This window comes from Salminus brasiliensis, chromosome 11 (assembly GCF_030463535.1).
Source record: "Salminus brasiliensis chromosome 11, fSalBra1.hap2, whole genome shotgun sequence".
Classification (NCBI taxonomy): Eukaryota; Metazoa; Chordata; class Actinopteri; order Characiformes; family Bryconidae; genus Salminus; species Salminus brasiliensis.
Genome location: NC_132888.1, coordinates 20474498 through 20497363, shown reverse-complemented (window position 1 = coordinate 20497363; position 22866 = coordinate 20474498). Strand labels below are relative to the sequence as shown.

Genomic DNA, 22866 nt, shown 5'->3' with positions numbered 1-22866 from the left:
CTTTTAGGTCTCTCAGTACGTCCTCTGGCAATGCCAACATCAATCTGCAGACAGCATAATTATGCAATTGCATGCCTTCTCTAACAGCCATATCCCTTAAGTCCTAAGGCCCAATTGTGGGTCTACATATTAGGGACGAACCGTAATACCGGAACTCTAGAGGAATCAGCAAATATACTGGCATTGAACAGATTGGAGTTGAAGGAGTTATTGGACTCTGGAAAAACAGCATGTTTAGGAGACGCTGGACTACTGCGCTAAAATACCAGTGTTATTTTCATGGTAATGCACTTGTAAGACTACAGGAACAAAAGGTCAATCTCTAATGCTAATCTAGCTAGATGTATTCCCAACATCTACATTTGATAAAAGTAAATATTGTATAACAACCACCTTACTGTGACCCAGAGCTTCATTCTGTGCCATAAATGAACATTGCACAACCACATATTTACATAATTCTGTCACACTGTAATTAATAGCATTTTTTCATCCCTGAGATCAGCATACGTTCTATTTTTGCTGTTTTCACAGTGTATTTATAGTATTTCCTTATTTTTACCGTATATAAAATATTTTCATATTACCCATTTCTTATTCATAGCTGTCAAAATAACTACAATACTCATTTAAAATATATTAATATTAATAATACAAAATGTCAAAAGGAAATATTTAAATGTTGCATTTATACATTGTGTTTGTAATTATTAGAGGATAAAAAGCATGCTGATTTATTACTGTTGTGTGTACAGTCTTGTTTTACGTTAAGAATAAACTTTCGTTTTCACCACATTTTATGCTGTTTTTTTTTTGTTTTTTTTTACAACATTGCATGTCTGACTTTTCTGTGTTTGGTTTGAAGAGCTGGGCAAAATGACAATATTTTATTGTATCTTGATCAGTTTTGTTATCATGTAATATCATCGCTGCCCAATGAAAAATTCTGATCTCCAAAATAGTGGCTTTACAGGAGAAGGCAAAAAAGACGTCCATGTAAAATAAGTGAGTTTATTCATGGTAATTTAGAGCATTTCTATTGGTCCAGTCATCCAGAATTATTTACACAGAGTAAAGAAGCAGCTAACGGGTTCAAACCACGTAGAAAACTAAAAACATACAAAAATGGAGATACGTTTTTCATTGGCCAGCAGCCAGTATATCTTCAGTATATCTTATTTCTGAGCATATTGTGAATGCTTAAAGAACACTAACCAACCAACAACCATTTCATTACAACGGGTGTAATCAGTGCTGTTTAATTAGAAGAAGAGCCGCACATTTTGAATACAAGTCATTAATAGCAGTTTTTCAGGAATCTGCTACTGCTGCTACATTTTACCGATGTGTCTAAATATCCAGACAAATACTGTGTATGGTGAAAATGTCTTTAAACATCATGATATAATATCTTTACCATATTGCCCACCTCTATACAACGCACAGACAACTCCCCAGCTATAGCCCTGTTCGGACTTGCTTTATCAAGGGATGTCGGTAATAAAAATGTACACGTCTCCTCAATGGTACAACTCTCCCATCCGGATGACAATAAAATGACGACAGAATGAGTGAGTTTAGTACCTGCACGTTTGCAACTTTCATGGCCGGTTTCATCCAAATGGGCAAAGAGACGGTGTCTCTTACCTCAGTTTGGGGAGAAAAAAAAGTCCCAACATCAAGTTAAGCTCATTTTTTTCTGAATTTCATGATTCAGAAAGTTTGTATTTCGGAAAGGTTTATGTGTCTGAAAGATTTTGTTCTCTGAATATTCAGAAATTGTTCAATATCTCGTGGAGAAGCTTGGTTATGTGCACTCAGAGACTAAAGACAAACAACGCGACGCAACATCTACCTGGAAAAACACTGATGTGTATCTGGATGGTACTAAAATGATCAGAGCATCAGTGAGTTCAGTGAAAAACAGTGGGTAATTCAGACTGTAATTCTCTCAGAAGATAAAATAGAAAACACGGACCTGGCTGATCTGTACAGAAATAAAGTCACAGAGGAACCACTGTTGAAGAGAGAACTAACCCAAGACCCTGTGTGAATTCAAATCCCATCCAAATAGGCACATATTGGTGTTTGCACTGCCCCTTTGAGTACAGTTTACATGCATGCACACTATGAGCACAGTGTTCAGGTTCAGCATGATCTCAATTCTGAGATAAAAATGCAAACTGTAAACTGCAAATGTAAAGAATTCCACAGGGTTCTGCAGGCCACGTATACACTACGTACCACACAGACTGGCTCTACAACTAAACAACCCCCAAAAATCACAACCCCAAGAATTTAGCATTGATATATAAAAAGCCAAAGCCATTTGAGGGCAGGTGTATGCAAAGCATAGGCCCACCCTTGTCCAGTCTTTCTGCAATATGATGCACCTGATGCCCCCACACCTGACACACTCAGGCTGAACTGACTGTAACCCGTAAATGTCCCAAATTTGTCTTTGATTTTGACCTGAACTAATTTTTTCCCAGACCTTGATCAACATCTTAAGGACGTGAGGTGAGATAACGAGAAACACACATACTTCCTAACTCAAATTGTACCAATTCTCACATTCTCACAAAAAGGGTTTTATATAGTATTGAAAAATGTGTTCTTTGACTAATAATTTGGTGCTGGTGTTGAACTATCTGCAAAAGGTTATCCACCAATGTCAGGAACCTTTTAACCATACAAGCTGGTTCACACAATGGCTCACTGACTTGCCATGGTTCTAAAACCATTGCTTTGACTAAAGAAGTGTACGCTCAGAAAGGCAGGGCTAGCAGTGAGGGGGTGACTTGTCCAGCTGTCCAGCTGACCACTGATTGCCCTCTGAGGTCATGGCCACAGCCGGCCCTGTGATCTAAACCACATGCTCTCAGCCCTGCAGTGTTCAGGTGTTCTTGCGGGCAGGTGAAGGACGTAAGGGGGTGAAGGACGACGCCTCTCCCACAAAAAGCAAGCAGCCCCATATTACCGCGAGGCACGTCATGAGCAGCGAAAGAGACGTCAGCCCCGTACAACATAATCCTCTTAACTCCGTTAATTCCCTGACACATTGCACCCCTGCGAAATTCAACATCCATCTTCTCCGCAGATGCTGCTCCTGCAGGGTCGTCTGCAGCCCAGAAGGGATCCGAATGGCTGGTTAAAAAAAAAAACGCAATTTCCAGGCATCATCATTTTAACTTTGCAAAAAATAACCTAAGAGGCCTCAGCTGCTCAACGAGGGCATGCGGAGCAACCAGGGCAGCAGGTACGCTTGTGACGGAGGGCGTATTATCTGAAAATCACTACTGCTGGTTATGCAACCCAGGCATAGTTCAACTGCATGCTCCAGATATCCACTTGCACACGTCGTATGCCCAGAGCTCGCTTTTGTGACCTGAGCACTCGGTTCACCTGCCAGATCGGCCTGCTGGGAGTGGACAGTCAGTGAAGGCAAGGGCTGCATTCGTATAATGTCCTAACATCTGGACGTCCAGTCCTGGGAAGTCTCTGCCTTGCCCAGCACTCCACCACCCCGATACACCTCATCCACTCATAAAGAGCACAATTAGGGCTGGTAAAAATATTACACCATGATATGCCAAGACACTTCCACGATATCTCCACATGTATCCACGCTATCTAAATACGGTCCCATACTTCAGCACAGTGATATTTATTATGTTGCTGGAGTTGCGTGTTAGGGCAGGGCATAGCTGATACTGCTGGACAGTGGGTCTCCTGGACTGGACTTGCTCTGGATAGTCAGCAGCTGCAAGACCTGCTGCATGGAAAGCATGGAAAGTCCAGCAGAGTGCAAATGCACCACCACCACTAGTATAAGCCCTAAGCCTAGGCAAAGGTCAGGGAGCACAGGCAGCTAACTGCCCAGCCGGGAGGAGCTCCTCTCCGCGCGCGTGTGGCTTTGAGACAACCTGCTGCCGGTCGCCTGTCCTGTTCTGTAAGGAGCTCAGTAAAGGTTCTCGCAACGGAAATGTGCAGCACTGACATAAACAACAACACCACCACACTACTGAAGAAGTTGTTTTTCTGTCCGGGGCTCCACTCACTCACTTACCTCGGTCTTGGTAATCCGGTGCCTCGCCAGCTTCACGACGGCGAAGTTCCCCTTGCCCAGAGTGCGCTCGATATCGTAGAAGCCCACACGGACCGGAGCCCGGAGCCCTGCTTTTTGGTGACAGTCAGCCATGACCATGCTTTTTGGTAGCAACACACTCGGGGAGAGGGGAGAGATAGAAGCCCTGCCACACACACACACACACACACACACACACACACACACACTCTCTCTCTCTCTCTCTCTCTCTCACACACACACACACACACACAGCCCCAAGTCACAGATAACGAGGTGGCGAGAACACGCTACCCCTCCCCTCCTCCTCCTCCTCCTGCTCCTCCTGCTAAAACACGTCTATGAACATAAAAACAGAGTAAATAAGACTCCCAGACAGCCGCTGCTCCACTCGACTGAGGAGAAAGGAGCCGTTTTGGAGGACTGAGAAAGTGTCACGCCAGCCCCCTTCTCCTTCTCCCTCTCCCTCTCCCTCTCTCTCTCCCTCTCTCTCCCTCTCTCTCTCTCTCTCTCTCTCTCTCTCTCTCTCTCTCTCCGCTCAGATACAATAGAGCTCTAATGTTTCAGCTCCATTAGCCAGAGTGCACGAGTTGGACTCGCGCGAGGAGGAGGAGGCGTCGTGTTCTCTCCGTTGACGTCCATTGACGTCAGAGCCTATGGGGGTATTTGTAGAGGGGGCGGAGCTCTGAAGCCGTTCCACGCTCCGGTGCCAATTCGTTGCCACGGCGACCCGAGCCACGTCTTACGTCAGCGGTCAGCTTTAACTGTCCTGAAGAAGAAGAAGAAGAAGAGGAGGAGGAGGAGGAGGAGGAGGAGAAGCGAACAGGTCGCTGAGAATGATCGGTAGTGATGGGAAGTTCGATTCAGGTGTGCTGAACCGACTCCTGATTCCCGATTCCTCGGTCCTGCTCCTTACAGCGAATCGAACGTCCCGATTCAACGACTCGTTGATTCAACGTGCCGAATCGACACACCTTCAAACTAAATAGCTTATCGTACACAGTGCAACACCATAACAAGTGGACTTGTTATTTTAGTATGTATAGGTTCCTACTTTTGTGGTTTGAGACACAGCCAAGCAGTCACACTTTGATGTAGGGATGGGCCATGATTATGATGATGCCATAAAAAAATATTACGATATTACATGATATATAAGACTTTTTCATTTTCTGAAATAAATATTTGAATAGACAAAAGCAGTGGTGACACATTTAAAAATACTAAAATCCTTTTTTTTTTTAAACAAAATTGTGCAACGACTGCATAATTTTGCACAATTATGCACAATGAAACATGTAGTTGTTTCAGAAAAAAATGATTAATAAGATATACCTAGATTAGCATTATGTATTATATCACAATGATTATAAATATTGTCATATTATCCCGCCCTGCTCTAATGGTTAATGAGCCTAATAAACTATAGGAAAGGTAAATGTTTACATATTCTTAATCTGTCACAGTGTGACATTTTATTGTTTCATTAAGTTACATTGTGAAACATAATACCCATTTATTAGGATATTATATAGATCCTTAACATGTTCAGACCCAAAGGCCTGTATGTAAGCCCATACGCCAAGAAGCTCGATTCCTTTGGACTTTGACTACATCGATTCGACCGATTCATTGGAAAGAGTCGGTTGAGACGAACGATTCATTCACAAGCCGGACATTCCCCCATGTTTTCTCTCTCCCTTTCCTGGGGAGAAGCCCTGTCCGCGGTGACTTGGGTTAAAGTAATGTCTAAAGTGTGTCCAGTGACCTGAGGGTCGAGTTTGGGAGGAATCAGTTCCCGTGTTTTTGTGAACTGGTTTGTTACCGAGTATTGTTATGTGTCGAGCTGAAAGCGTTGAGTATTTTAGTTGTGAGCGTTTGGAGGAACGACGGTATGAGAGGAGCAGGTCTTCAGTCCCTTTAAGTTAGCCGTGTCCTCCATCATCCAGCAGTCTGGGAATCGACATCCTATAGAAGTATAATTTAAGAGATGCAGAGATCAGTAACATTTTAGTTAAGAGCATGAGACTGAATAAAGGCTGTCGTAACTAATCTAACTCACCTCAGGTGAGTTTTCTACTGGTTTTAAGAGTGTGCAGGTCAGTTAATGTAGTATTTTATGTAACGCCATTAAAAAAACTACAGTGCAGTTTAAATACATCGGTAAAATAAATGTAATACATTATAGCATATCAGAAATATGCTTCATATACAACTAAAAAATTATAAGCTTCTAAAAAAACATGACTCTTTAATAAAGAGGAACTGCTGTTAAACAGCGACATCTGCTGGTAGGACACATCACTGCTGCCTTTTGTTAAATGAAGAGCATTTCAGTGGCTCACCTTAATGCCCTCTTCACTATTGTAAGAACAGCAGTGGCAGCAGTGGCTCAGCAGTTAGAGCATGTGTGTGTTCACTGACCAAATTCCATCTGTGTCCAACACTAATGATGAATATGGTTGTTTTGTCTTTAAAAAAAAAACACAAAAATTTCACATTTGTTTCATAGTAGTTACTGGGTAATTCTTACTCGCTCTTTCAATTAAAACTTAAAAACACCCCTATTTCAAAGGGGGTTAGCAGTTAACAGTAATACTAATTTTTAGACAACAAGGGAAAGCCCAACTCTAGCATGACATGACTGAACCAATCACACACTGAGAGCTGTTTATTATTTATTTAGTACAATGAGATGAAATGCTTTAATATGGTATTATCATTCTAACACACGTCTGAGGCATGTCTGGTGTTATAAATACAGTTGTAATGTTGTAAGTCTCATGTCAAAATTGTCAAAACCAACAGTTATATTAAGACAATGGCATATTGAAATAAATCAGCTGCACATGTTATCATACATATATATGAGATGGCATATTAGCTAGTTTACGCTGTAAGACGTTTGTTGGTGACGTTTATGGTAGCAAACATTTTTCCTGTGATGACAGTCCCATCCAACCTTCCAACCGTTTATCGCTACCTGCATTAAACAGCAGGTAGTCATGCATTCATTAGTGTAACATTAGTTGATATACATATACATTATATATGTACTGTATATATATATATATATATATATATATATATATATATATATACATACAGTAGGGAAAAAGGTATTTAGTCAGTCACCAATTGTGCAAGTTCTCCCTTTTAAAAAGATGAGAGAGGCCTGTAATTGACATCATAGGTAGACCTGTATTTAAATGAGAAAAAAAATTCAGAAAATCACATTGTCTGATTTTTAAATAATTTATTTGCAAATAATGGTGGAAAATAAGTATTTGGTCAATAACAAAAGTTCATCTCAATACTTTGTTATATATCCTTTGTTGGCAATGACAGAGGTCAAACATTTTCTGTAAGTCTTCACAAGGTTGGCACACACTGTTGCTGGTATGTTGGCCCATTCCTCCATGCAGATCTCCTCTAGAGTAGTGATGTTTTGGGGCTGTCAGCGGGCAACACGGATTTTCAACTCCCTTCAAAGGTTTTCTATGGGGTTGTGATCTGGAAACTGGCTAGGCCACTGCAGGACCTTGAAATGCTTCTTACGAAACCACTCCTTTGTTGCCCTGGCAGTGTGCTTGGGATCATTGTTGCCACCCCCATGCTTCACAGTTGGTATGGTGTTCTTTGGATGCAACTCAGCATTCACTCTCCTCCAAACACAACGAGTTGTTTTTGTACCAAACAGTTCTACTTTGGTTTCATCTGACCATTAGACATTCTCCCAATACTCTTCCGGAACATCCAAATGCTCTCTAGCAAACTTCAGATGCGCCCGGATATGTACTGGCTTAAGCAGGGGAACACGTCCGGCACTGCAAGATCTGAGTCCCTGGCGGCGTAGTGTGTTACTGACGGTAGCCTTTGTAACGTTGGTCCCAGCTTTCTGCAGGTCATTCACTAGGTCTTGTGATCATTTTGACCCCACGGGCTGAGATCTTGCGTGGAGCCCCTGATCGAGGGAGATTAGCAGTGGTCTTGTAGGTCTCCCATTTTCTGATTATTGCTCCCACAGTAGATTTCTTCACACCAAGCTGCTTGCCTATTGCAGATTCAGTCTTCCCAGCCTGGTGCAGGTCTACAATTTTGTTTCTGGTGTCCTTCGACAGCTCTTTGGTCTTCACCATAGTGGAGTTTGGAGTGTGACTGTTTGAGGTTGTGGGCAGGTGTCTTTTATACTGTTAACGAGTTCAAACAGGTGCCATTAATACAGGTAATGAGTGGAGGACAGAGGAGCTTCTTAAAGAAGTTGTTACAGGTCTGTGACAGCCAGAAATCTTGCTTGTTTGTAAGTGACCAAATACTTATTTTCCACCATTATTTGCAAATAAATTCTTTAAAAATCAGACAATGTGATTTTCAGACTTCTTTTTCACATTTTGTCTCTCATAGTTGAGGTCTACCTATGATGTCAATTACAGGACTCTCTCATTTTTTTAAGTGGGAAAACTTGCACAGTTGGTGACTGACTACTTTTTTCCCCCTCTGTATAGATGCAACACATGGATAATACAGGAAACAGGTCATACATCATACACAATAAAGTAAAACATATGCAGCAAGTCTTTTGCTGGTATTCAGGTCATCAAGTAATGCATTTGCATTGATTAAGTTCAGATAGATGAAGGCATTTTAATTTTTTTGCTTGGGATTGTGCCTAAAGTCGATAGAAACAGCTACTGGTTCGTATAACGTAACATTTCTAACCGTCCTCTTTGCAAAGTGGCTTTTTAACTGCTCCTTTCAGTTTGAAAATCTCTCTCAACTCTAACGGATGCACTGACCAGATAAGAATGATGTCTCTGACATGCTAAAATGTATATAATTGTATATATCAGTGAGATCAGACCTCACAATCTCACAACCGTGCTGATATCTGTGATAACAGCACAGCTTTTTCACACTAAAACTCGATCACTCTGCTGATGCCTTAACCTTAAAGTCCTTATAGGTAAGTCTGTGCACTTGCCGGTCATCTTTACAACCCCAAGAGGGCAGTTATTTCTAGTCACGCAAGACCAGGATCCCATATCTATGAATGAGAAGAGACCAAACTACTGGAAACTGAAGGTCGGATGATCGTTTTAAAATCAGATTTAAAATCACTGATAAAATTGGACAAATCATCCTTCAGTTTATAGAGTTTGGCTCAAGAATAATGCACAAAAAAACATTTTTAGCTTAATCTAGCTGCTTCGCTTGTGCATACTTGCACATCGAAGGATCACTTATCCCCAGCAGAGAAAGTCGACCCTCCTCAGCTTGCAGCTTTTTGCTGAAAGGCGGGACTTTATCCGGAAACAGATGCTATGTTGAGCGTTATGATATCTCCCATTCATATTTCAACCAGTGGCCAGTCTCCTCATTTATATGTGGTAGTTCGTCATCCCTATGGCTCTATCCGTACCACAAAAAGGTGAGCTGTGTAGTATCAGCAGTCACCTTCGGCTCATGCCTGCGACCAAATCCCAGCCGTGATGTTATCCTCGATAACAAACTCCCTCTCGAGTTCCACTGCTTAACCGTCAGCAAATTTGCAAGCAAAATACCAATTGTTTATCCCACATCCACTGTAGAACCTCTGAGGGTCGATGAATAGCCTGTATTTATACACATATGTACACTGGAATCAGTTCTTGTGAACCTTGAATGTGAAGCAACTGATCATAATTGTTATGAATGTTAGTTTAAGCAAACAAAAGGAAATTGTGCCGATGTTTCACTCACTGTAATTTCAAGGCACAAAGGAAAAAGATGAAACATTGATGGTGTTAGGGTGTTGTGAGCAGGACTTCTTTAGCCGTTCGGAATATCCAAGCTAAGCAAAACTGTCATTGTTGTTTTTTGCCTTTGAACTAGGAGACCATTCCAGAAACATTACACTATGAAAAACAAAAGGGGACTTCAATGGGCATCCGCTGGAGAAGGCCCTTTCTGAGGTGGGACTGGACATTGTTTCATATGAGCAGAAGGGTCAGGGCACTATCGTGAGAGTTTCCGACTGGACTGTCCTGTTCCCGGACACCGGCGTCCACAGAGGAAGCCGCTACGAGGCGATGACATCTCGGTATATATCTTTGCGCTGGGTTTTGGAGACCTGGACCTACCGCAGACCAAAGTGGCGCCCCTTCACATGACCGCCGCGTCCTTCATTCGTTAGGTCACTACAGGGCATGTTTGAGTCCGAGAGCAGAGATGGGACAGGAGAAGGTCAGATGTGGAGTTCCAGCCAGGCACAGCCTGGTGGAAAGGTGGTCACTCAGTCTCGGCCCCACCAAACGGGCAGCGCCAGTGTCCTCAGTATCCATAGATGTCGTTATCAACCCATCCTGCCTCTACGGCTGCTGGACTGCGGCAGGTCTCGTAGATGTCGTTGGTGACGAATCCTGCGGCACTGCCTGGCACGTTCTCATAGTGCTCAGAGGGACTGCTGGGCCCCCTGACACTAAATGTTCTGCTGATTTCTGAGCTCATGTACTCCAGGTGGGCCCCAGGCTGATTGGCTCTGTCTGCAGGAGTGTGGCTACTGCTGCTGCAGTTTTTGAGGGCTCCAGCAGATACCCACTGCCCAGGCACAGCGTAGATGTCGTTTTGATCCTTTCTCCTGCAGGGACACAATTATCAGACAACCTTGCATGAAGACAGCTGCAAAAGACTGGACTGGACTCTTTTAAAGCAAAGGTTTGGTCAAGAGTGAAGCGTACAAGGTTTTACCTGTGCCCCAAAGTTAGCCGATAGTACAGCAGTTTTCTGGTCATTTTAGTCCCCTCTGTCCACAAATTTTTCATACAGATTTTTTTGACTGCTGCTCACCATATGTATATTCATTTAAATCCATAATTATCAGAGTGAACTTTATTATTCATTGTCTACTCTATAGCATGTATTTTACCTGTTGGTAGTGATAATTACTAATTAATAATTACCAACTGGACTAACTAATGGTAGGATTTTTTTTTAATACCTATATTTTGTAAACATCTACCTTACATGCATTTTGTTGGAAACCAGATTATTGCCAAATGGGCACGTTGGCCCTTCTTCTGTATAAGCTTGCCCATTTGATTTTCTACTGAAGACACTCTCTAACGCTCTGGCTGCTGATGGCGAGGCAGCAAGCTATTGCCAAAGCAGCATGACCTGAGATTACAAACTCGCGATCCTCTGGCCATAGTGTCAGCGTCTTTGTCTGCTGAGCCACTCTGAGCCCTTACCGCATTCAAAAAAGAATATGAATAGTAAAATAATACAAATATTAATAAATGAACTCTAGATTAACACAACTGTCCAACTGGAATGGATAAATAAAACCAAAGCAAATAAAACATCTATCATGTGAAACAGAATGATAATTTGCGTATGAGCACTAACTGATCTAGAGGCAAGGCTAAGGTAATACCCAGCAAGCTTATATGCTTATAAGAAGCTTATATGTCACCAGTTAGCACTGAGCTTTAGCTCTGTCCCTGCTAAAACAGCAAACTTCATGTCTTAACTGATCCACTACAGCTGGACTACACATCGCACAAATTTGATTTTTTTACCAAATCGAAGTCCTTTAAACTGTAACACTCACTTTCTAGACATGACTCTATAGCAGAAGACACCTGAGACCACCAATATCAGCAGCAGCAGGACTGGCACCGTAGCCAGGAGGATGTAGTAAACATTGATGGTACCATCTGAAAGAGATACTGACAACAAGGAACAGATTAGAAGTAATAATAACAAGAGTAATCTAAACAAGCATTCATATTCCATGTGAAACTAAGCAGGATAGCATGTTGTACAGGCCATTTCTTATGGGTCCCTGTGGTCTTTTTTTAAAGACAACAGCACAACCTGTTATCTTTTAACCTGTTATCAGCACAAGCTTTTATCTTTTAAGGTAGTCAGCTGTGTATTCGGAGGTGTGTTAAGGGTCATTATCCTGCTGCTGAAGCCGCCCTTTTCCCGGTCAAATGTTCTTTAACACAAGTCCAAAGCATTATCAGTCTACACCTATGCTTAACAGTTGAAGCTGTTCTTTTAATGACATTCTGAACCCTTCTTTTTCCAAACACACCTTTGCTCTCTGCTCTATTTAATACTTCTTTCATCCACTGTTACATAATCAATCACTGGAATAAACTCTGAACTTGTGAGACAGAAAAGTCCCACCACTTCATAAGAATCATTTATCTACTTGACACTTTCTGAACCACTAGAGGTCCTCATATGTACTACTGATGTTAACAGCCTGAGCATGTGTTGTATGTAATTACACTGTAGGCCATTTTTTCAGCCTGTTTTTTTTTCTTTTGAAAATGGCACCCAGTTTTTTGACATCCAATTGGCTGATATTTTTATGAAATTACTTTAAAACTCTTCCCTTTTTCAATCAAATGTTCCTTATACCACTGGCTGCAACACAAGGCAAAAGCATTATCAGTCTACACTAACGCTTAACAGTTGGAGTGGTGTTCTTTTCATGAAAAACGCTGTTTATTGTAGCTTCATCACTCCACAGAATTTATGTCTAAAATATATCAGGCTTGTTTGGATGTTTGTTCTTTTTGTGGTGAGGATAGAGGAAAGGTCTTGTTATGATTACTCATTATTGCCAATAATGTCCACTAAGTCCACTTTTCCAGTGAAATATGGGTTTCGATTTGTCTTTCTAGTGATCCTACGAGCAGTTTTCACTGGTAGTTTGTTTTAGTCTTTTTTCCATGCCACTGTGAGTTTTTTTTGTTACATTGCCTTATTTAACAGTAGAGACATGTTATAGAATACACATTGGTATTATGCATTACCTGATGATTCAGAAAATCCTGTTTTTATCTTTTCATAATCCAATGTCACCGGCTGTTTCAGGTTTATTTTGGGTGTGTCTGAAAAGTAAGCATCAGGGTTAATGCATTCATGTACAGTAATACATCTCATTCAATCTGAGCAGTGAAAAACAATCTTTACCATAGAATTACAAAAACGGTTTGTGTTCTATGCTGATACAGCTACTGAACAATGTTGCAATATACCTGTTTATAGAACTGGATATATTTGTATAAGATTGATGTAAACCAAGTTGATTTTACTTTTTTTATAATGTTCAAGGTGCTCAGTGTATATGAGTTAATATTGTATTAATTTTCAAAGCTAATGTTTTACATAGGCTGTGCAGGAACACTGACCCAACAGCAGAAGCTATGACAGATAATACAGTTATTAATTTATTATTATTCAGGGCCTAACACTTTAGGCCCTTTGGCAGGCCAAAGGCTTTTTAAGGGGTTAAAGCTCTTGCTAAAATCTTTCTCAACCATGTCTGTCACTGTGTGTACCTACAGTACTTGAGCTAGTTTAACAAAATCCACATGTACATACAGCCGAATCTACATTTAATACTTCTGCCATCCGCTGTTACATAACCTTTTTGTAAGTAATGTAAACATTCAAAGTATATCAAACCTGTACATTTAAATGCTTTGAACCAGTGCACATGTGTAAATATTCAGTATTTCTATTTTGTAAAAATGTGTTCTTATTTGTACTACTGTGAGGGACGATGCAAGTTTTTCGCTCACCTTTACACCTGTGTAATGTGACGTGACAATAAAAGTCAATTGATTTGATTGGACCAATCACTGGAATTAACTCTACTGGTCTTGTGAGACAGAAAAGTCTGTTTCGAATACCCCTCCACTTCATGGCAGATATAAGAAACATTTATGTACTGGACACTTTCTGAACCACTAGAGGTCCTCACATGTACTGATATTAACAGCCTGAGCGTGTGCTGTACGTAATTACACTGTAACCCATGTTTCAGTCTTTTGTCCTTTTTAAAGATTGTAACCAGTTTTTTGGCATCAAGTTAGCTGACATTTTTACTAACTCACTTTCAAGCTCTCTTCGGAATAGAGGATACACTTGACATTTACTATTTATGTGCAGCAGTTAGGGCAATGATCATGTGCATTTCATTTCTGTTGAGTAATTGCAGAAGGAGTCAATTGTGCAATTGTGAAATTCGGTGGGTTAGATGTAAACAAAGTCATTCAGAGTAGTTTGGAGGGAAATACATGGTTCTAGTGTTCACAGTTGTAGTGAAAGGAACCAGGAGTCCAAAGCAACTGAGGCTCTAAAAGCTGCATTACATAAAGATATACAGGTCTACAAGTTTAGGTCACGCTTTAAAAATACACTCATGAAAGATCCATGCAAGGTGTTGTAAGGAAAAGTAGTACAACAAAAACCCAATGTTTCACTCTAATCACTCTGTTTCACTCTAATCACTATTTATCATCAACAATACATTTAAAACTTCTTTGTTCTGGTTATTCAATAATTATCAATTTAATCTTGTCAACTAATCAGGATTTATTTCTCAGCTAAGCAAGCTCTCAGGATATATGTAAATACAGTGAGTGTACATGTCCATGTCGCTGTCTGACAAAATGATAAATTATGCAGAAATGTTGAAACCTTTGTGGTGGAAATACACTTTATTATCTCACTGCTGTCTACTTTACCTTTAGTGTGGTGTTCAAATATTTACAAATGATTTATGCAGAAATGATGAAAAATGAAATTAAAAATGTAATTAAACATAAGGAGTTGCATAATTGTAGTCAATATAATTTTTCAATTATTAGTTTTCATCTATAGCTTTTAAGTTGCCAGATTTCAGACTTTCAATTGACATTACATTTGTGTGTGTGTGTAAACAGAGGATCAATACTTTATGATGAATTGAAACTGATGAGGATTTATTGTGTGTACGGCCTTTTTTTATATGTTTATTTGTTGCCGCATCGGTACACTGTAACAAATGGGTCTGCAATGCATTTTTAGGAAAATGAACTAATAGTAAGTGCACAAAACAAGAATCCATGCCTCAAATTCTGTTAACTTATTATTAGAAGTTTGGATTCCTCAAAATTTTATTTTGACAAGTTATTTTCACAGTATATATATATCACTTGTTATTATATGTATTACATATTACATTACATTATATCATATCAAGTATTATAAATGAAACACAGCAAAATTATATTTCCAAACATCAGGATTAAACTTATATGAATACATGGCAGCAGTCAGTATTTTAACCCTTTTCTAATGATGGCATGGTAAACTGCTGATGAGAATAACTAGTCTCCTTTCAGACTGTGGGGAATGAAAATAAAGGCAGATGCCATGCAGTGCTGTGTGTACCTGTGAGACCAGTGGAATTTCCTGCAGGAGTAGGAAGCAGAGACTTATCTAAACACATAAGGAGACAGGCAGAGACAGAAGAGCTTCAGTTCAGGACAGAGTCTCTTACATAATCTCTCACTAGTCTTAAACTAAACGACTGTAACAGACAGCTTTCAGCATAAAACCTGGCACACCTGAGTACTTGCATATGAAGTTGTTCTTGGTGTTACACTGAGTGTCGCTCCACTTGAACATATAGTGGTTTTTCAGAGCTGATGCAGCTTGAGTGGTGGGCTTGTGGTTCAGAGCCACACAATGCTCATTCCCACATGAGGGCTCGTTCCACAGCCAGTTCCTGCAACAGACAACGCGACAAACTCTAGCTTTTGTTATTATAATGAGAATTTATCACAGGTGATTTTAATCAGTGAGAATGTCTACAAAATGAGGTGTTATATGGGGTGTTTCAACATGAAGAACTTGAATATGTGTTTAATGCAATAAAGAAACACAGAGCTTAGTCAGTGGGCAGGTTAAAATGAGTTAAGTTGCAGCCTGTGGTTGACCCTTCAGATTTGAAGGTGGACAGCAGGTTATGAACAGCATTTTCAAATATTTCTCATCTTATGCTGTTGTTAGTTTGCCTAGACAGCAATAATGCAACGTTTATTTTAATATTAATAATATTACAGCTCATATTGGTCCTATTCACTATGAATATATAGCTGAAAATGGAATTCAACATTTTAGACATTTTAGGAGGTGGGAGAAATGTTGCATAAGGGGGTGATTACTGGTCTTTTTTGTCCAGGAGAATGGCATCTCTTTGCATCCCCCCTACAGTTTTAGTAGAAGGTGCCAGGGGCACCCAGGCCTATTTGTGTGAATTAAAATGATTCGGTGCATTTCACTGTAACACCACCAAAAACATTCTCAGTTTTAATATACCAATAAACACTCTAATAACAACAGATCGAAGGACATAATGGCTATGTGTCAATATCAGACGTTTTTAGCCCAATAATTTAAGCAATCCAGAGAGCTGGTCAGATCATATGATCCATATTTTGAGAATTGTTGTGGTCACAGGTCTTTACAGATTCTCATTCAACAGTTAGATGGCAATACAGAGCTCATTCACGGATGCAGAACTGCATTAAATCCAGTGTTGATATCGGCTCCATGTGCATTTTTCACCGTATCTGACTCACATATCTGTAGAACACCACAAACCTGAGCTACACAGTGCAGTTCTGTATGGGGATGTATGTGGTATGTCAGACACTGTATGTCAGAAGATTTCAACTGGTGGATCAAGATGACCCAAATCAACTGACCCAAACTGAGTATTAAATATATCATGGTGGGCTATAAATAACAGACTGCTGCAAAGTGCATGATCAATCTTGGGGTCCAGATACAGTATTATTCACCCACACTGAGTGCGTTCACATGCACTCCAGCATCACGATTGTTATCAGATTGCAGTAGTTTACAGTAGTCTGATTATTCAAATGATCATGTAGACAGCATACTCTGATCTGCAAGACTGGACTGAAGCACTTTTATAATCTCAAGAACTCTGATAAACAGAGCTGGATTTTAGCTCAGCAATCAGATAATCAATAATTAGGAAACAGCAGGATGAAGCAGAGTTTCCTGGGACACAGTAAACACCAACTGCTTGTTTTAACGCTACAACAGTGAAATGGCGGTAATCTTGGTTCAGCTCGGTTATTAAGCTCTTTTTGAGCTGCTGTCCATGCTGCAAACTCATGCAGCCAATATGCTCAGAAAAATTGCTGGGTCCCCAGCTCCACTGCAACAGCTAACAAATATCGTGCCGGCCAACATCGCTTAAGAATGATGAGGGGAGAGCGTGATGTCTGTGATGATGTTGTGCTCTCTCTGACTCCGGCCACTGATGGCAAAGCGGCATGGCCCGGAATTTAAACTAACTAAACTTAATCACGTTTTCTTTTTTGCAGTTTAGTTAGATCAACAATACTGGGAGAGGCACTTTGTTACCACAATTCAATTGTATGACTGGGCAGTTAGACACTCTAGAGCTGTGAAACAATTTACTTTTAGAGTCCCCCAGTCTGGGTCTATCATGTGATAGGGGGAGTTCTAACTTTCAAGTAAAAATGAATACTGATCAAATTAAAAGGGACAGTGAGTAGAAATGCAATTTTACCTTATTAAAGCTCAGTAATCAATGGTATGTATATGTATAGTTACCACTGTGTTGGCATTTCTGTTCTTCAAAGAAAGGTTTAATGAACAAAATGTGTGATTTCTTTACATTTGATTAGTGATCCAGGTTTTTGCCTCTGTTTTTGTTTATTATATGAATTACAGTGGCAATGTGCTGTTAAATGCTAAAAAAAAGGGTACAATTATTAGTTATTAATATTGTTATAGCAGACAACAAAGTCTTAGCTATCACTGCAGATGTCCATATCATGCATCTTGAACAAAAGCAAGTATTCCTTATGAATCTGGCACCACAAAACTTTTCCTCCATAACAAGCCGTCTGAAAAATGAAAATGCCAATCCTCACGCAGATAATCAACAAGCAGCTAATTTAGTTATGCCCTGCAGATGTCTAGAGCTTGCTTGTATTGGAAAAATGCATGAATGAAACAGTCATTCTTCAGTCATTTATGTTCAGAGTCCCATGGCTTAAAATAAAGAGCCAGCAGTCTGAATCATACCTGAAGGTGGTCTGGCTACGATCTAGCCAGTAATACTGTGAAGCGCAGTCTCCAGTGCCTGACCCTCGACTCCTTCGCAGCCCAATCCAGAAATCCCCATCTGTGGCCATCAAGTCCTGAACAAACTTCTCTATAAGCCTCTGCTCGTTTTCCGTCTCGATGCTGAGCAGCTCTCCGTCGTCATCCCTGCACGTCCGCCTGGCCTCCTCAAAGCCCAACCTGAACCGGCTGTCGTGGTGGTGTGAAATCTTATAGCAAGGCCTCTCAGTGCCCCGTCGGCATATCCTCTGACCTACCATGGATTCAAGAAGACAACGCACAGATACGCTAGTAGTGCTGGGTGATATGTTGGCAGTACTGGAACATTATGGTGGACACACAAAGGCGCTGCGTTGACTTATTGGGCACATTCCTAGATACACTTCCCATGTTGGTCCACTTTGTAAGTGTACAGTTAGAGACTGTAGCTCTTCTAGTTCTTGCCGTAGTTGTGCTAGTCATCCTCTGGTCCATTTACATTTACAACACTGAAGGATACTTAAAGCACAGGGGGCTCTCGGTAAGTTTTGACCCTTGCAATCGAAAACAGAGAGGTTGGTCCATTTTGGCCTTTGCAGGCCAGTGTAAGGGTCTTAAATCTGATGTGTGCAGCTACAGAAAGCTAGAGAAGTTAACACAGTAAAGAAGCGACATGGCTAAATTTGAGAGCTGCATCAGCTATAAGGCCTGATTAGAGTTGCAGTATTCAAGCCTTAAGATGACAAAAGAACTGAGGCAGGTTTGTAACAAAACTTAGGAATGATAACTTAGCACCAACAACTAGCCCAGCTGGAGTAACCAAGGAGCAATAGAACTTCATCCCCTCATCAGGACCACTGTTGGCTGTTGTGCTTTCACCTTTGAGAACTCACTGGTCACTCCTTCTACTGAAGCCCGAAGCCTTGGTGTAGTGATGGATGATCAGTTATCGTTCTCAAGTCATGTTGCAAACGTAACTCGGTCCTGCAGATTTCTTCTGTACAACATACAGAGAATTCGACCCTTCCTCTCTAGAGAGGCCACCCAGGTGCTTGTTCAGTCTCTCGTCACTTCCAGACTTGACTACTGCAACTCTCTTCTGGCTGGTCTCCCTCTGCGCACCATCAGGCCCCTGCAACTCATCCAGAATGCAGCGGCACGGGTCGTCTTCAATGTCCCAAAATTTAGCCATGTCACTCCACTGCTGCGTTCTCTCCACTGGCTTCCTGTAGCTGCTGCCCACATCAGATTCAAAACCCTGACCCTTGCCTACAAAGCCAAGAATGGACCAGACCCTCCAAATCTGATGGCAATGGTCAAAAGCTGATCCGCACCAAGAGCCCTTCGAGCTTCAAGTACGGCTCGGCTCGACCCACCATCCCTCAAAATCCGCGGAAGACAAGCGTCCAGGCTTTTTTCTGTCCTGCACCAAAGTGGTGGAACGAGCTGCCCCTGGGTGTCCGAACGGCCGAGTCGCTCGCTGTCTTCAAACTCAGACTGAAGACCCTCCTCTTCAGAGAATACTTGGACGAATAGTTCTATGGTCGCCTTATTGTATTGTGTTTAGTAATGTCTAAGCTTAGAGGTATCTTTTGAATCATTAGCCTATTCTAACTAGCTGAGGTTTTCTTGGGTAAATAGCAAAGCACTTTGTAAGTCGCTCTGGATAAGAGCGTCTGCTAAATGCCGTAAATGTAAATGTAAATGTAAATGTAAATGTGCTCTTCTTAAACCACTCTGGGGTGACCGTGGTCTACCATCAAAATAAGCAGTGGTCCTATGTTGGTCATTTTCCATGATGGATAAAGTATGTAAGTATTTCATGTCTATTTTTATCATGTTACTAGGTGTTGTGCTACCACATGTGGTGTGATGAAGTAATGAAGGTTTAGAGGATGGTTAAAACAAACAGGAAACAGGAAACAGATGAGCTACAGTCTGTGACTGTACAGTCTGTGACAATGTAGATCAATACAGTTGAATTAAATGATCAGCAAGTGTGCACAGTGTTTATACAGTCCTACAGCATCATACCATGTTGGCATCACTGCTCAGAATAGTTCCCCCTATATGTTAAATTTAGCAAATAAATAAAAACTTCGCAGCAATTTCTTTCCATAAATGATCTGTCCACTTATTTTTACTTGTTAAATCATTGAAATGTGCTAATTTGACCAGGGGTGTAACTGTAAAACTACAAAGTGCACCTACTGGGTATGTGTACCAGATTGTGAGAGTGTGTTTACTTCATTTTATGGGCTTATTCTAAAGTTATGAAGATACCGTAGCTAGAAAATAAAGTCTGCAAGACTTCTGACTTCCATTATTTTTGGGGTACATTACTACTATTACATTACCATTGTACCTCCACTACCACAAATCTGAACAGACAGCCTTCAGGTACCAAATCTGAACTGGTATTAAAAAAAAATGGACTGTCATTTGGGCTCCAACTGGAATTGAAAATGGGACTTTTGGCTACCGCAATGTTGACATCCTCATAGAATGGCAGATCTAGTGTTACGAACCTATGAACCTACAGTGAAACTCACAGGTCCTATCAGTAATTCTTACCAATTCTGTATATTTTCTACTGTACGAAGTGCATCATATGTTTTCTGCTGAAAACAAAAACAGCCTGGCCAGATCAAGCTAGACTGGTTAACCAGCTGCTTTACCAGCATAGGGTAGCTATGTTGTCATTTGGATGACCAGATTTTCAACCACCAAAGACCTGAAACTAGTCTTAATAATCTTATTAATCTTATTCGGTCTAAGACCCCCCCAAAAAATCACACAATTTCAATCCTTTACTTCCACAATAGTCCTTACTTTTATCCTTACTGACCTTTTTGCTGTTCTGATTGAGGCTGTTTGGTACCAGTCTGAGAGCCAGTGGACATTAGTCCCCTTATTGGGGAGAAATTGAGTCCCTGACAAAACCATAAGCGTTTAAAGCCAAATATCGGACAGATCTCATGTCTTACACACAGCAGAAGAAGTTCCTGTGAGTGCTGAGGAGCTGTCAGGGCATTAGACCCAGTTCTGATTTCAAACACAAACAGACCTCACTCCCACACACTGCACCCAACTAACTTCGCTGCTGAGCTGGAAAAGCCCAGACAACTGTCCCGTAGAAAACCGCCTACAGGGAGAGACTATAACCGACTACAAAAGACTTTTCAGTCTTTTAATGACTTACACAGCTCGGTTTCGAGCCCAAAAACACCCGAACTCACATGACAGCTCTGAGTGAATAGGCCTGCTGACCGTTAGCCCCTCTCTATAACCTATAGCTACATTAGATAGATACACATCCGCATACTTACTAGCGAATCCTTTTAAAGCGCAGCTTGGATGATAACAAACAGCCAAAACGGCCCCAATCAGTCTCATGAAATCCATTTCTACATATTTTGCGTCCTAAAAAAGGCGGGACGCTCAGTTTCTGTCCAGTTTGTTCGCGGAGAAGCGTCCTCCAGACGAAGCCGTTCAGAGTTTCCAGTGTGACTGTGTCCAGGCTGAGGGAGACGGGCTGGAGGCTGAAGTTGGCGTCTTATCCGAGTTTTCCGTTCCACCTTAAATGGTGCTGCGTTTACACTGGGACGCGTGCACTGGCGCCAGACTGGGGCTGCTGCACAGTTTAAGGAGGACCGAGAAGCTGGCGAGTAAACACCCAGGACGTGCTAGCTAGCCAGAACAGCGCAGCAGCAGCAGTAGCCTAACCCACTTCGAGCCAGACTGTTTCTGCACGTTGTTTTTCATACTTTTTTAATGATTTCGACGGTATTGAGGAATAGCTTCGGTCCAAACTTCTCATTTGGTCACTTTAACATTAAAAACTCACCCAATTTCAATTTTACTTTCACTATAGTCTGTATTTATAGCCCTATTTAGCTTAAAAACTGTGTGTGGCTTCTTACTTTTTGGTACTAAACACACCCTGAGAGCCAGTGGACATTATAGGGCATAATAGTCCGTCTTATTTGGGTGGAACTAGTCTGGACAGAGTCAAAACAGTCCAATGTGCTGCACGTCCAGTTTGGGATAGGAAGCTGGCAAGGAAGGAAAGCACATTTTTGTCAGCAGCACATTTCCTTTTTTCCCCTCTTCTTTCAGTTTTTCAGCTTTTTCAGCCATTTCCCCTGTTGACCTGTCAAAGACATTAAGTATCATCACAGAAGCTTCTATAGTACAAAGGAATTCTTCTGTAGTACCCAATAATTCGACCCTTCCTCTCTAGAAATGCCACCCAGGTGCTTGTTCAGTCTCTTGTCACTTCAAGACTCAATCCCTGCAACTCCGTTCTGGCAGGTCAACCTATGTGCACCATCAGGGCCCATCAATTGAACAACAACACAGCACGGGTTGTCTTTAACATTTCTAGATTCAGCCATGTCACTCCTCTGCTGCGTTCTCTGGCCTACAAAGCCAAGAATGGACCAGCCCCTCCATATTGGATGGCAGTGGTCAAAAGCCAATCAGTACCAAGAGCCCTTCGAGCTTCAAGTACGGCTCGGCTTGACCCGCCATCCTTTAAGATCCACAGACACAAGCATCTAAGATTTTTTCCAATTGAAAACCCACATCTTCCAAGAGTACTTGGGCGAAGTGTTGTGTAGGGTGCAGAGTATTGGGGTCTTCATACTGACATTTGTATATAGTAGTGTCTAAGCTTAGAGGTATAAGTGAAGCACTTTTGTAAGTCGCTCTGGATAATTTGCTAATCTGGAGGATTATGATTTCTGTGCTGTATGGATTGCTGTACCATAATAATCTACAATTTGTTACCTCTTATAATACAGTATTGGATGAATGTAATGGCAATATTGGGCTTTCAATACTTT

General features: G+C 41.2%; 2 protein-coding genes across 3 annotated transcripts in view; both read right to left on the bottom strand.

Annotated features, from left to right (window-relative positions):
• sik2b (salt-inducible kinase 2b) overlaps nt 1-4691 on the bottom strand; it is a 50764-nt gene extending 46073 nt beyond the window's left edge. Inside the window, exon 1 of the mRNA XM_072692138.1 lies at nt 4070-4691. Within this exon, the coding sequence (XP_072548239.1) occupies nt 4070-4207 (138 nt within the window). The 5' untranslated portion in view covers nt 4208-4691. The remainder of the gene's footprint in view (nt 1-4069) is intronic.
• A 2455-nt stretch (nt 4692-7146) lies between these two features.
• laynb (layilin b) lies at nt 7147-21603 on the bottom strand. 2 transcript variants are annotated; one of them, XM_072692135.1, is made up of 7 exons: nt 21349-21603; nt 18002-18293; nt 15478-15638; nt 15302-15349; nt 12895-12972; nt 11676-11793; nt 7147-10703 (listed from the first exon to the last, which is right to left on the bottom strand). In XM_072692135.1, the coding sequence occupies exons 1-7, from the start codon at nt 21422-21424 to the stop codon at nt 10397-10399; spliced, it is 1080 nt and encodes a 359-aa protein (XP_072548236.1). In that variant the 5' UTR covers nt 21425-21603; the 3' UTR covers nt 7147-10396. The 2 variants fall into 2 exon arrangements, with proteins under 2 accessions (XP_072548236.1, XP_072548237.1); XM_072692136.1 differs by having other exon boundaries at nt 11676-11781.
• Between the last annotated feature and the right edge of the window lie 1263 nt (nt 21604-22866).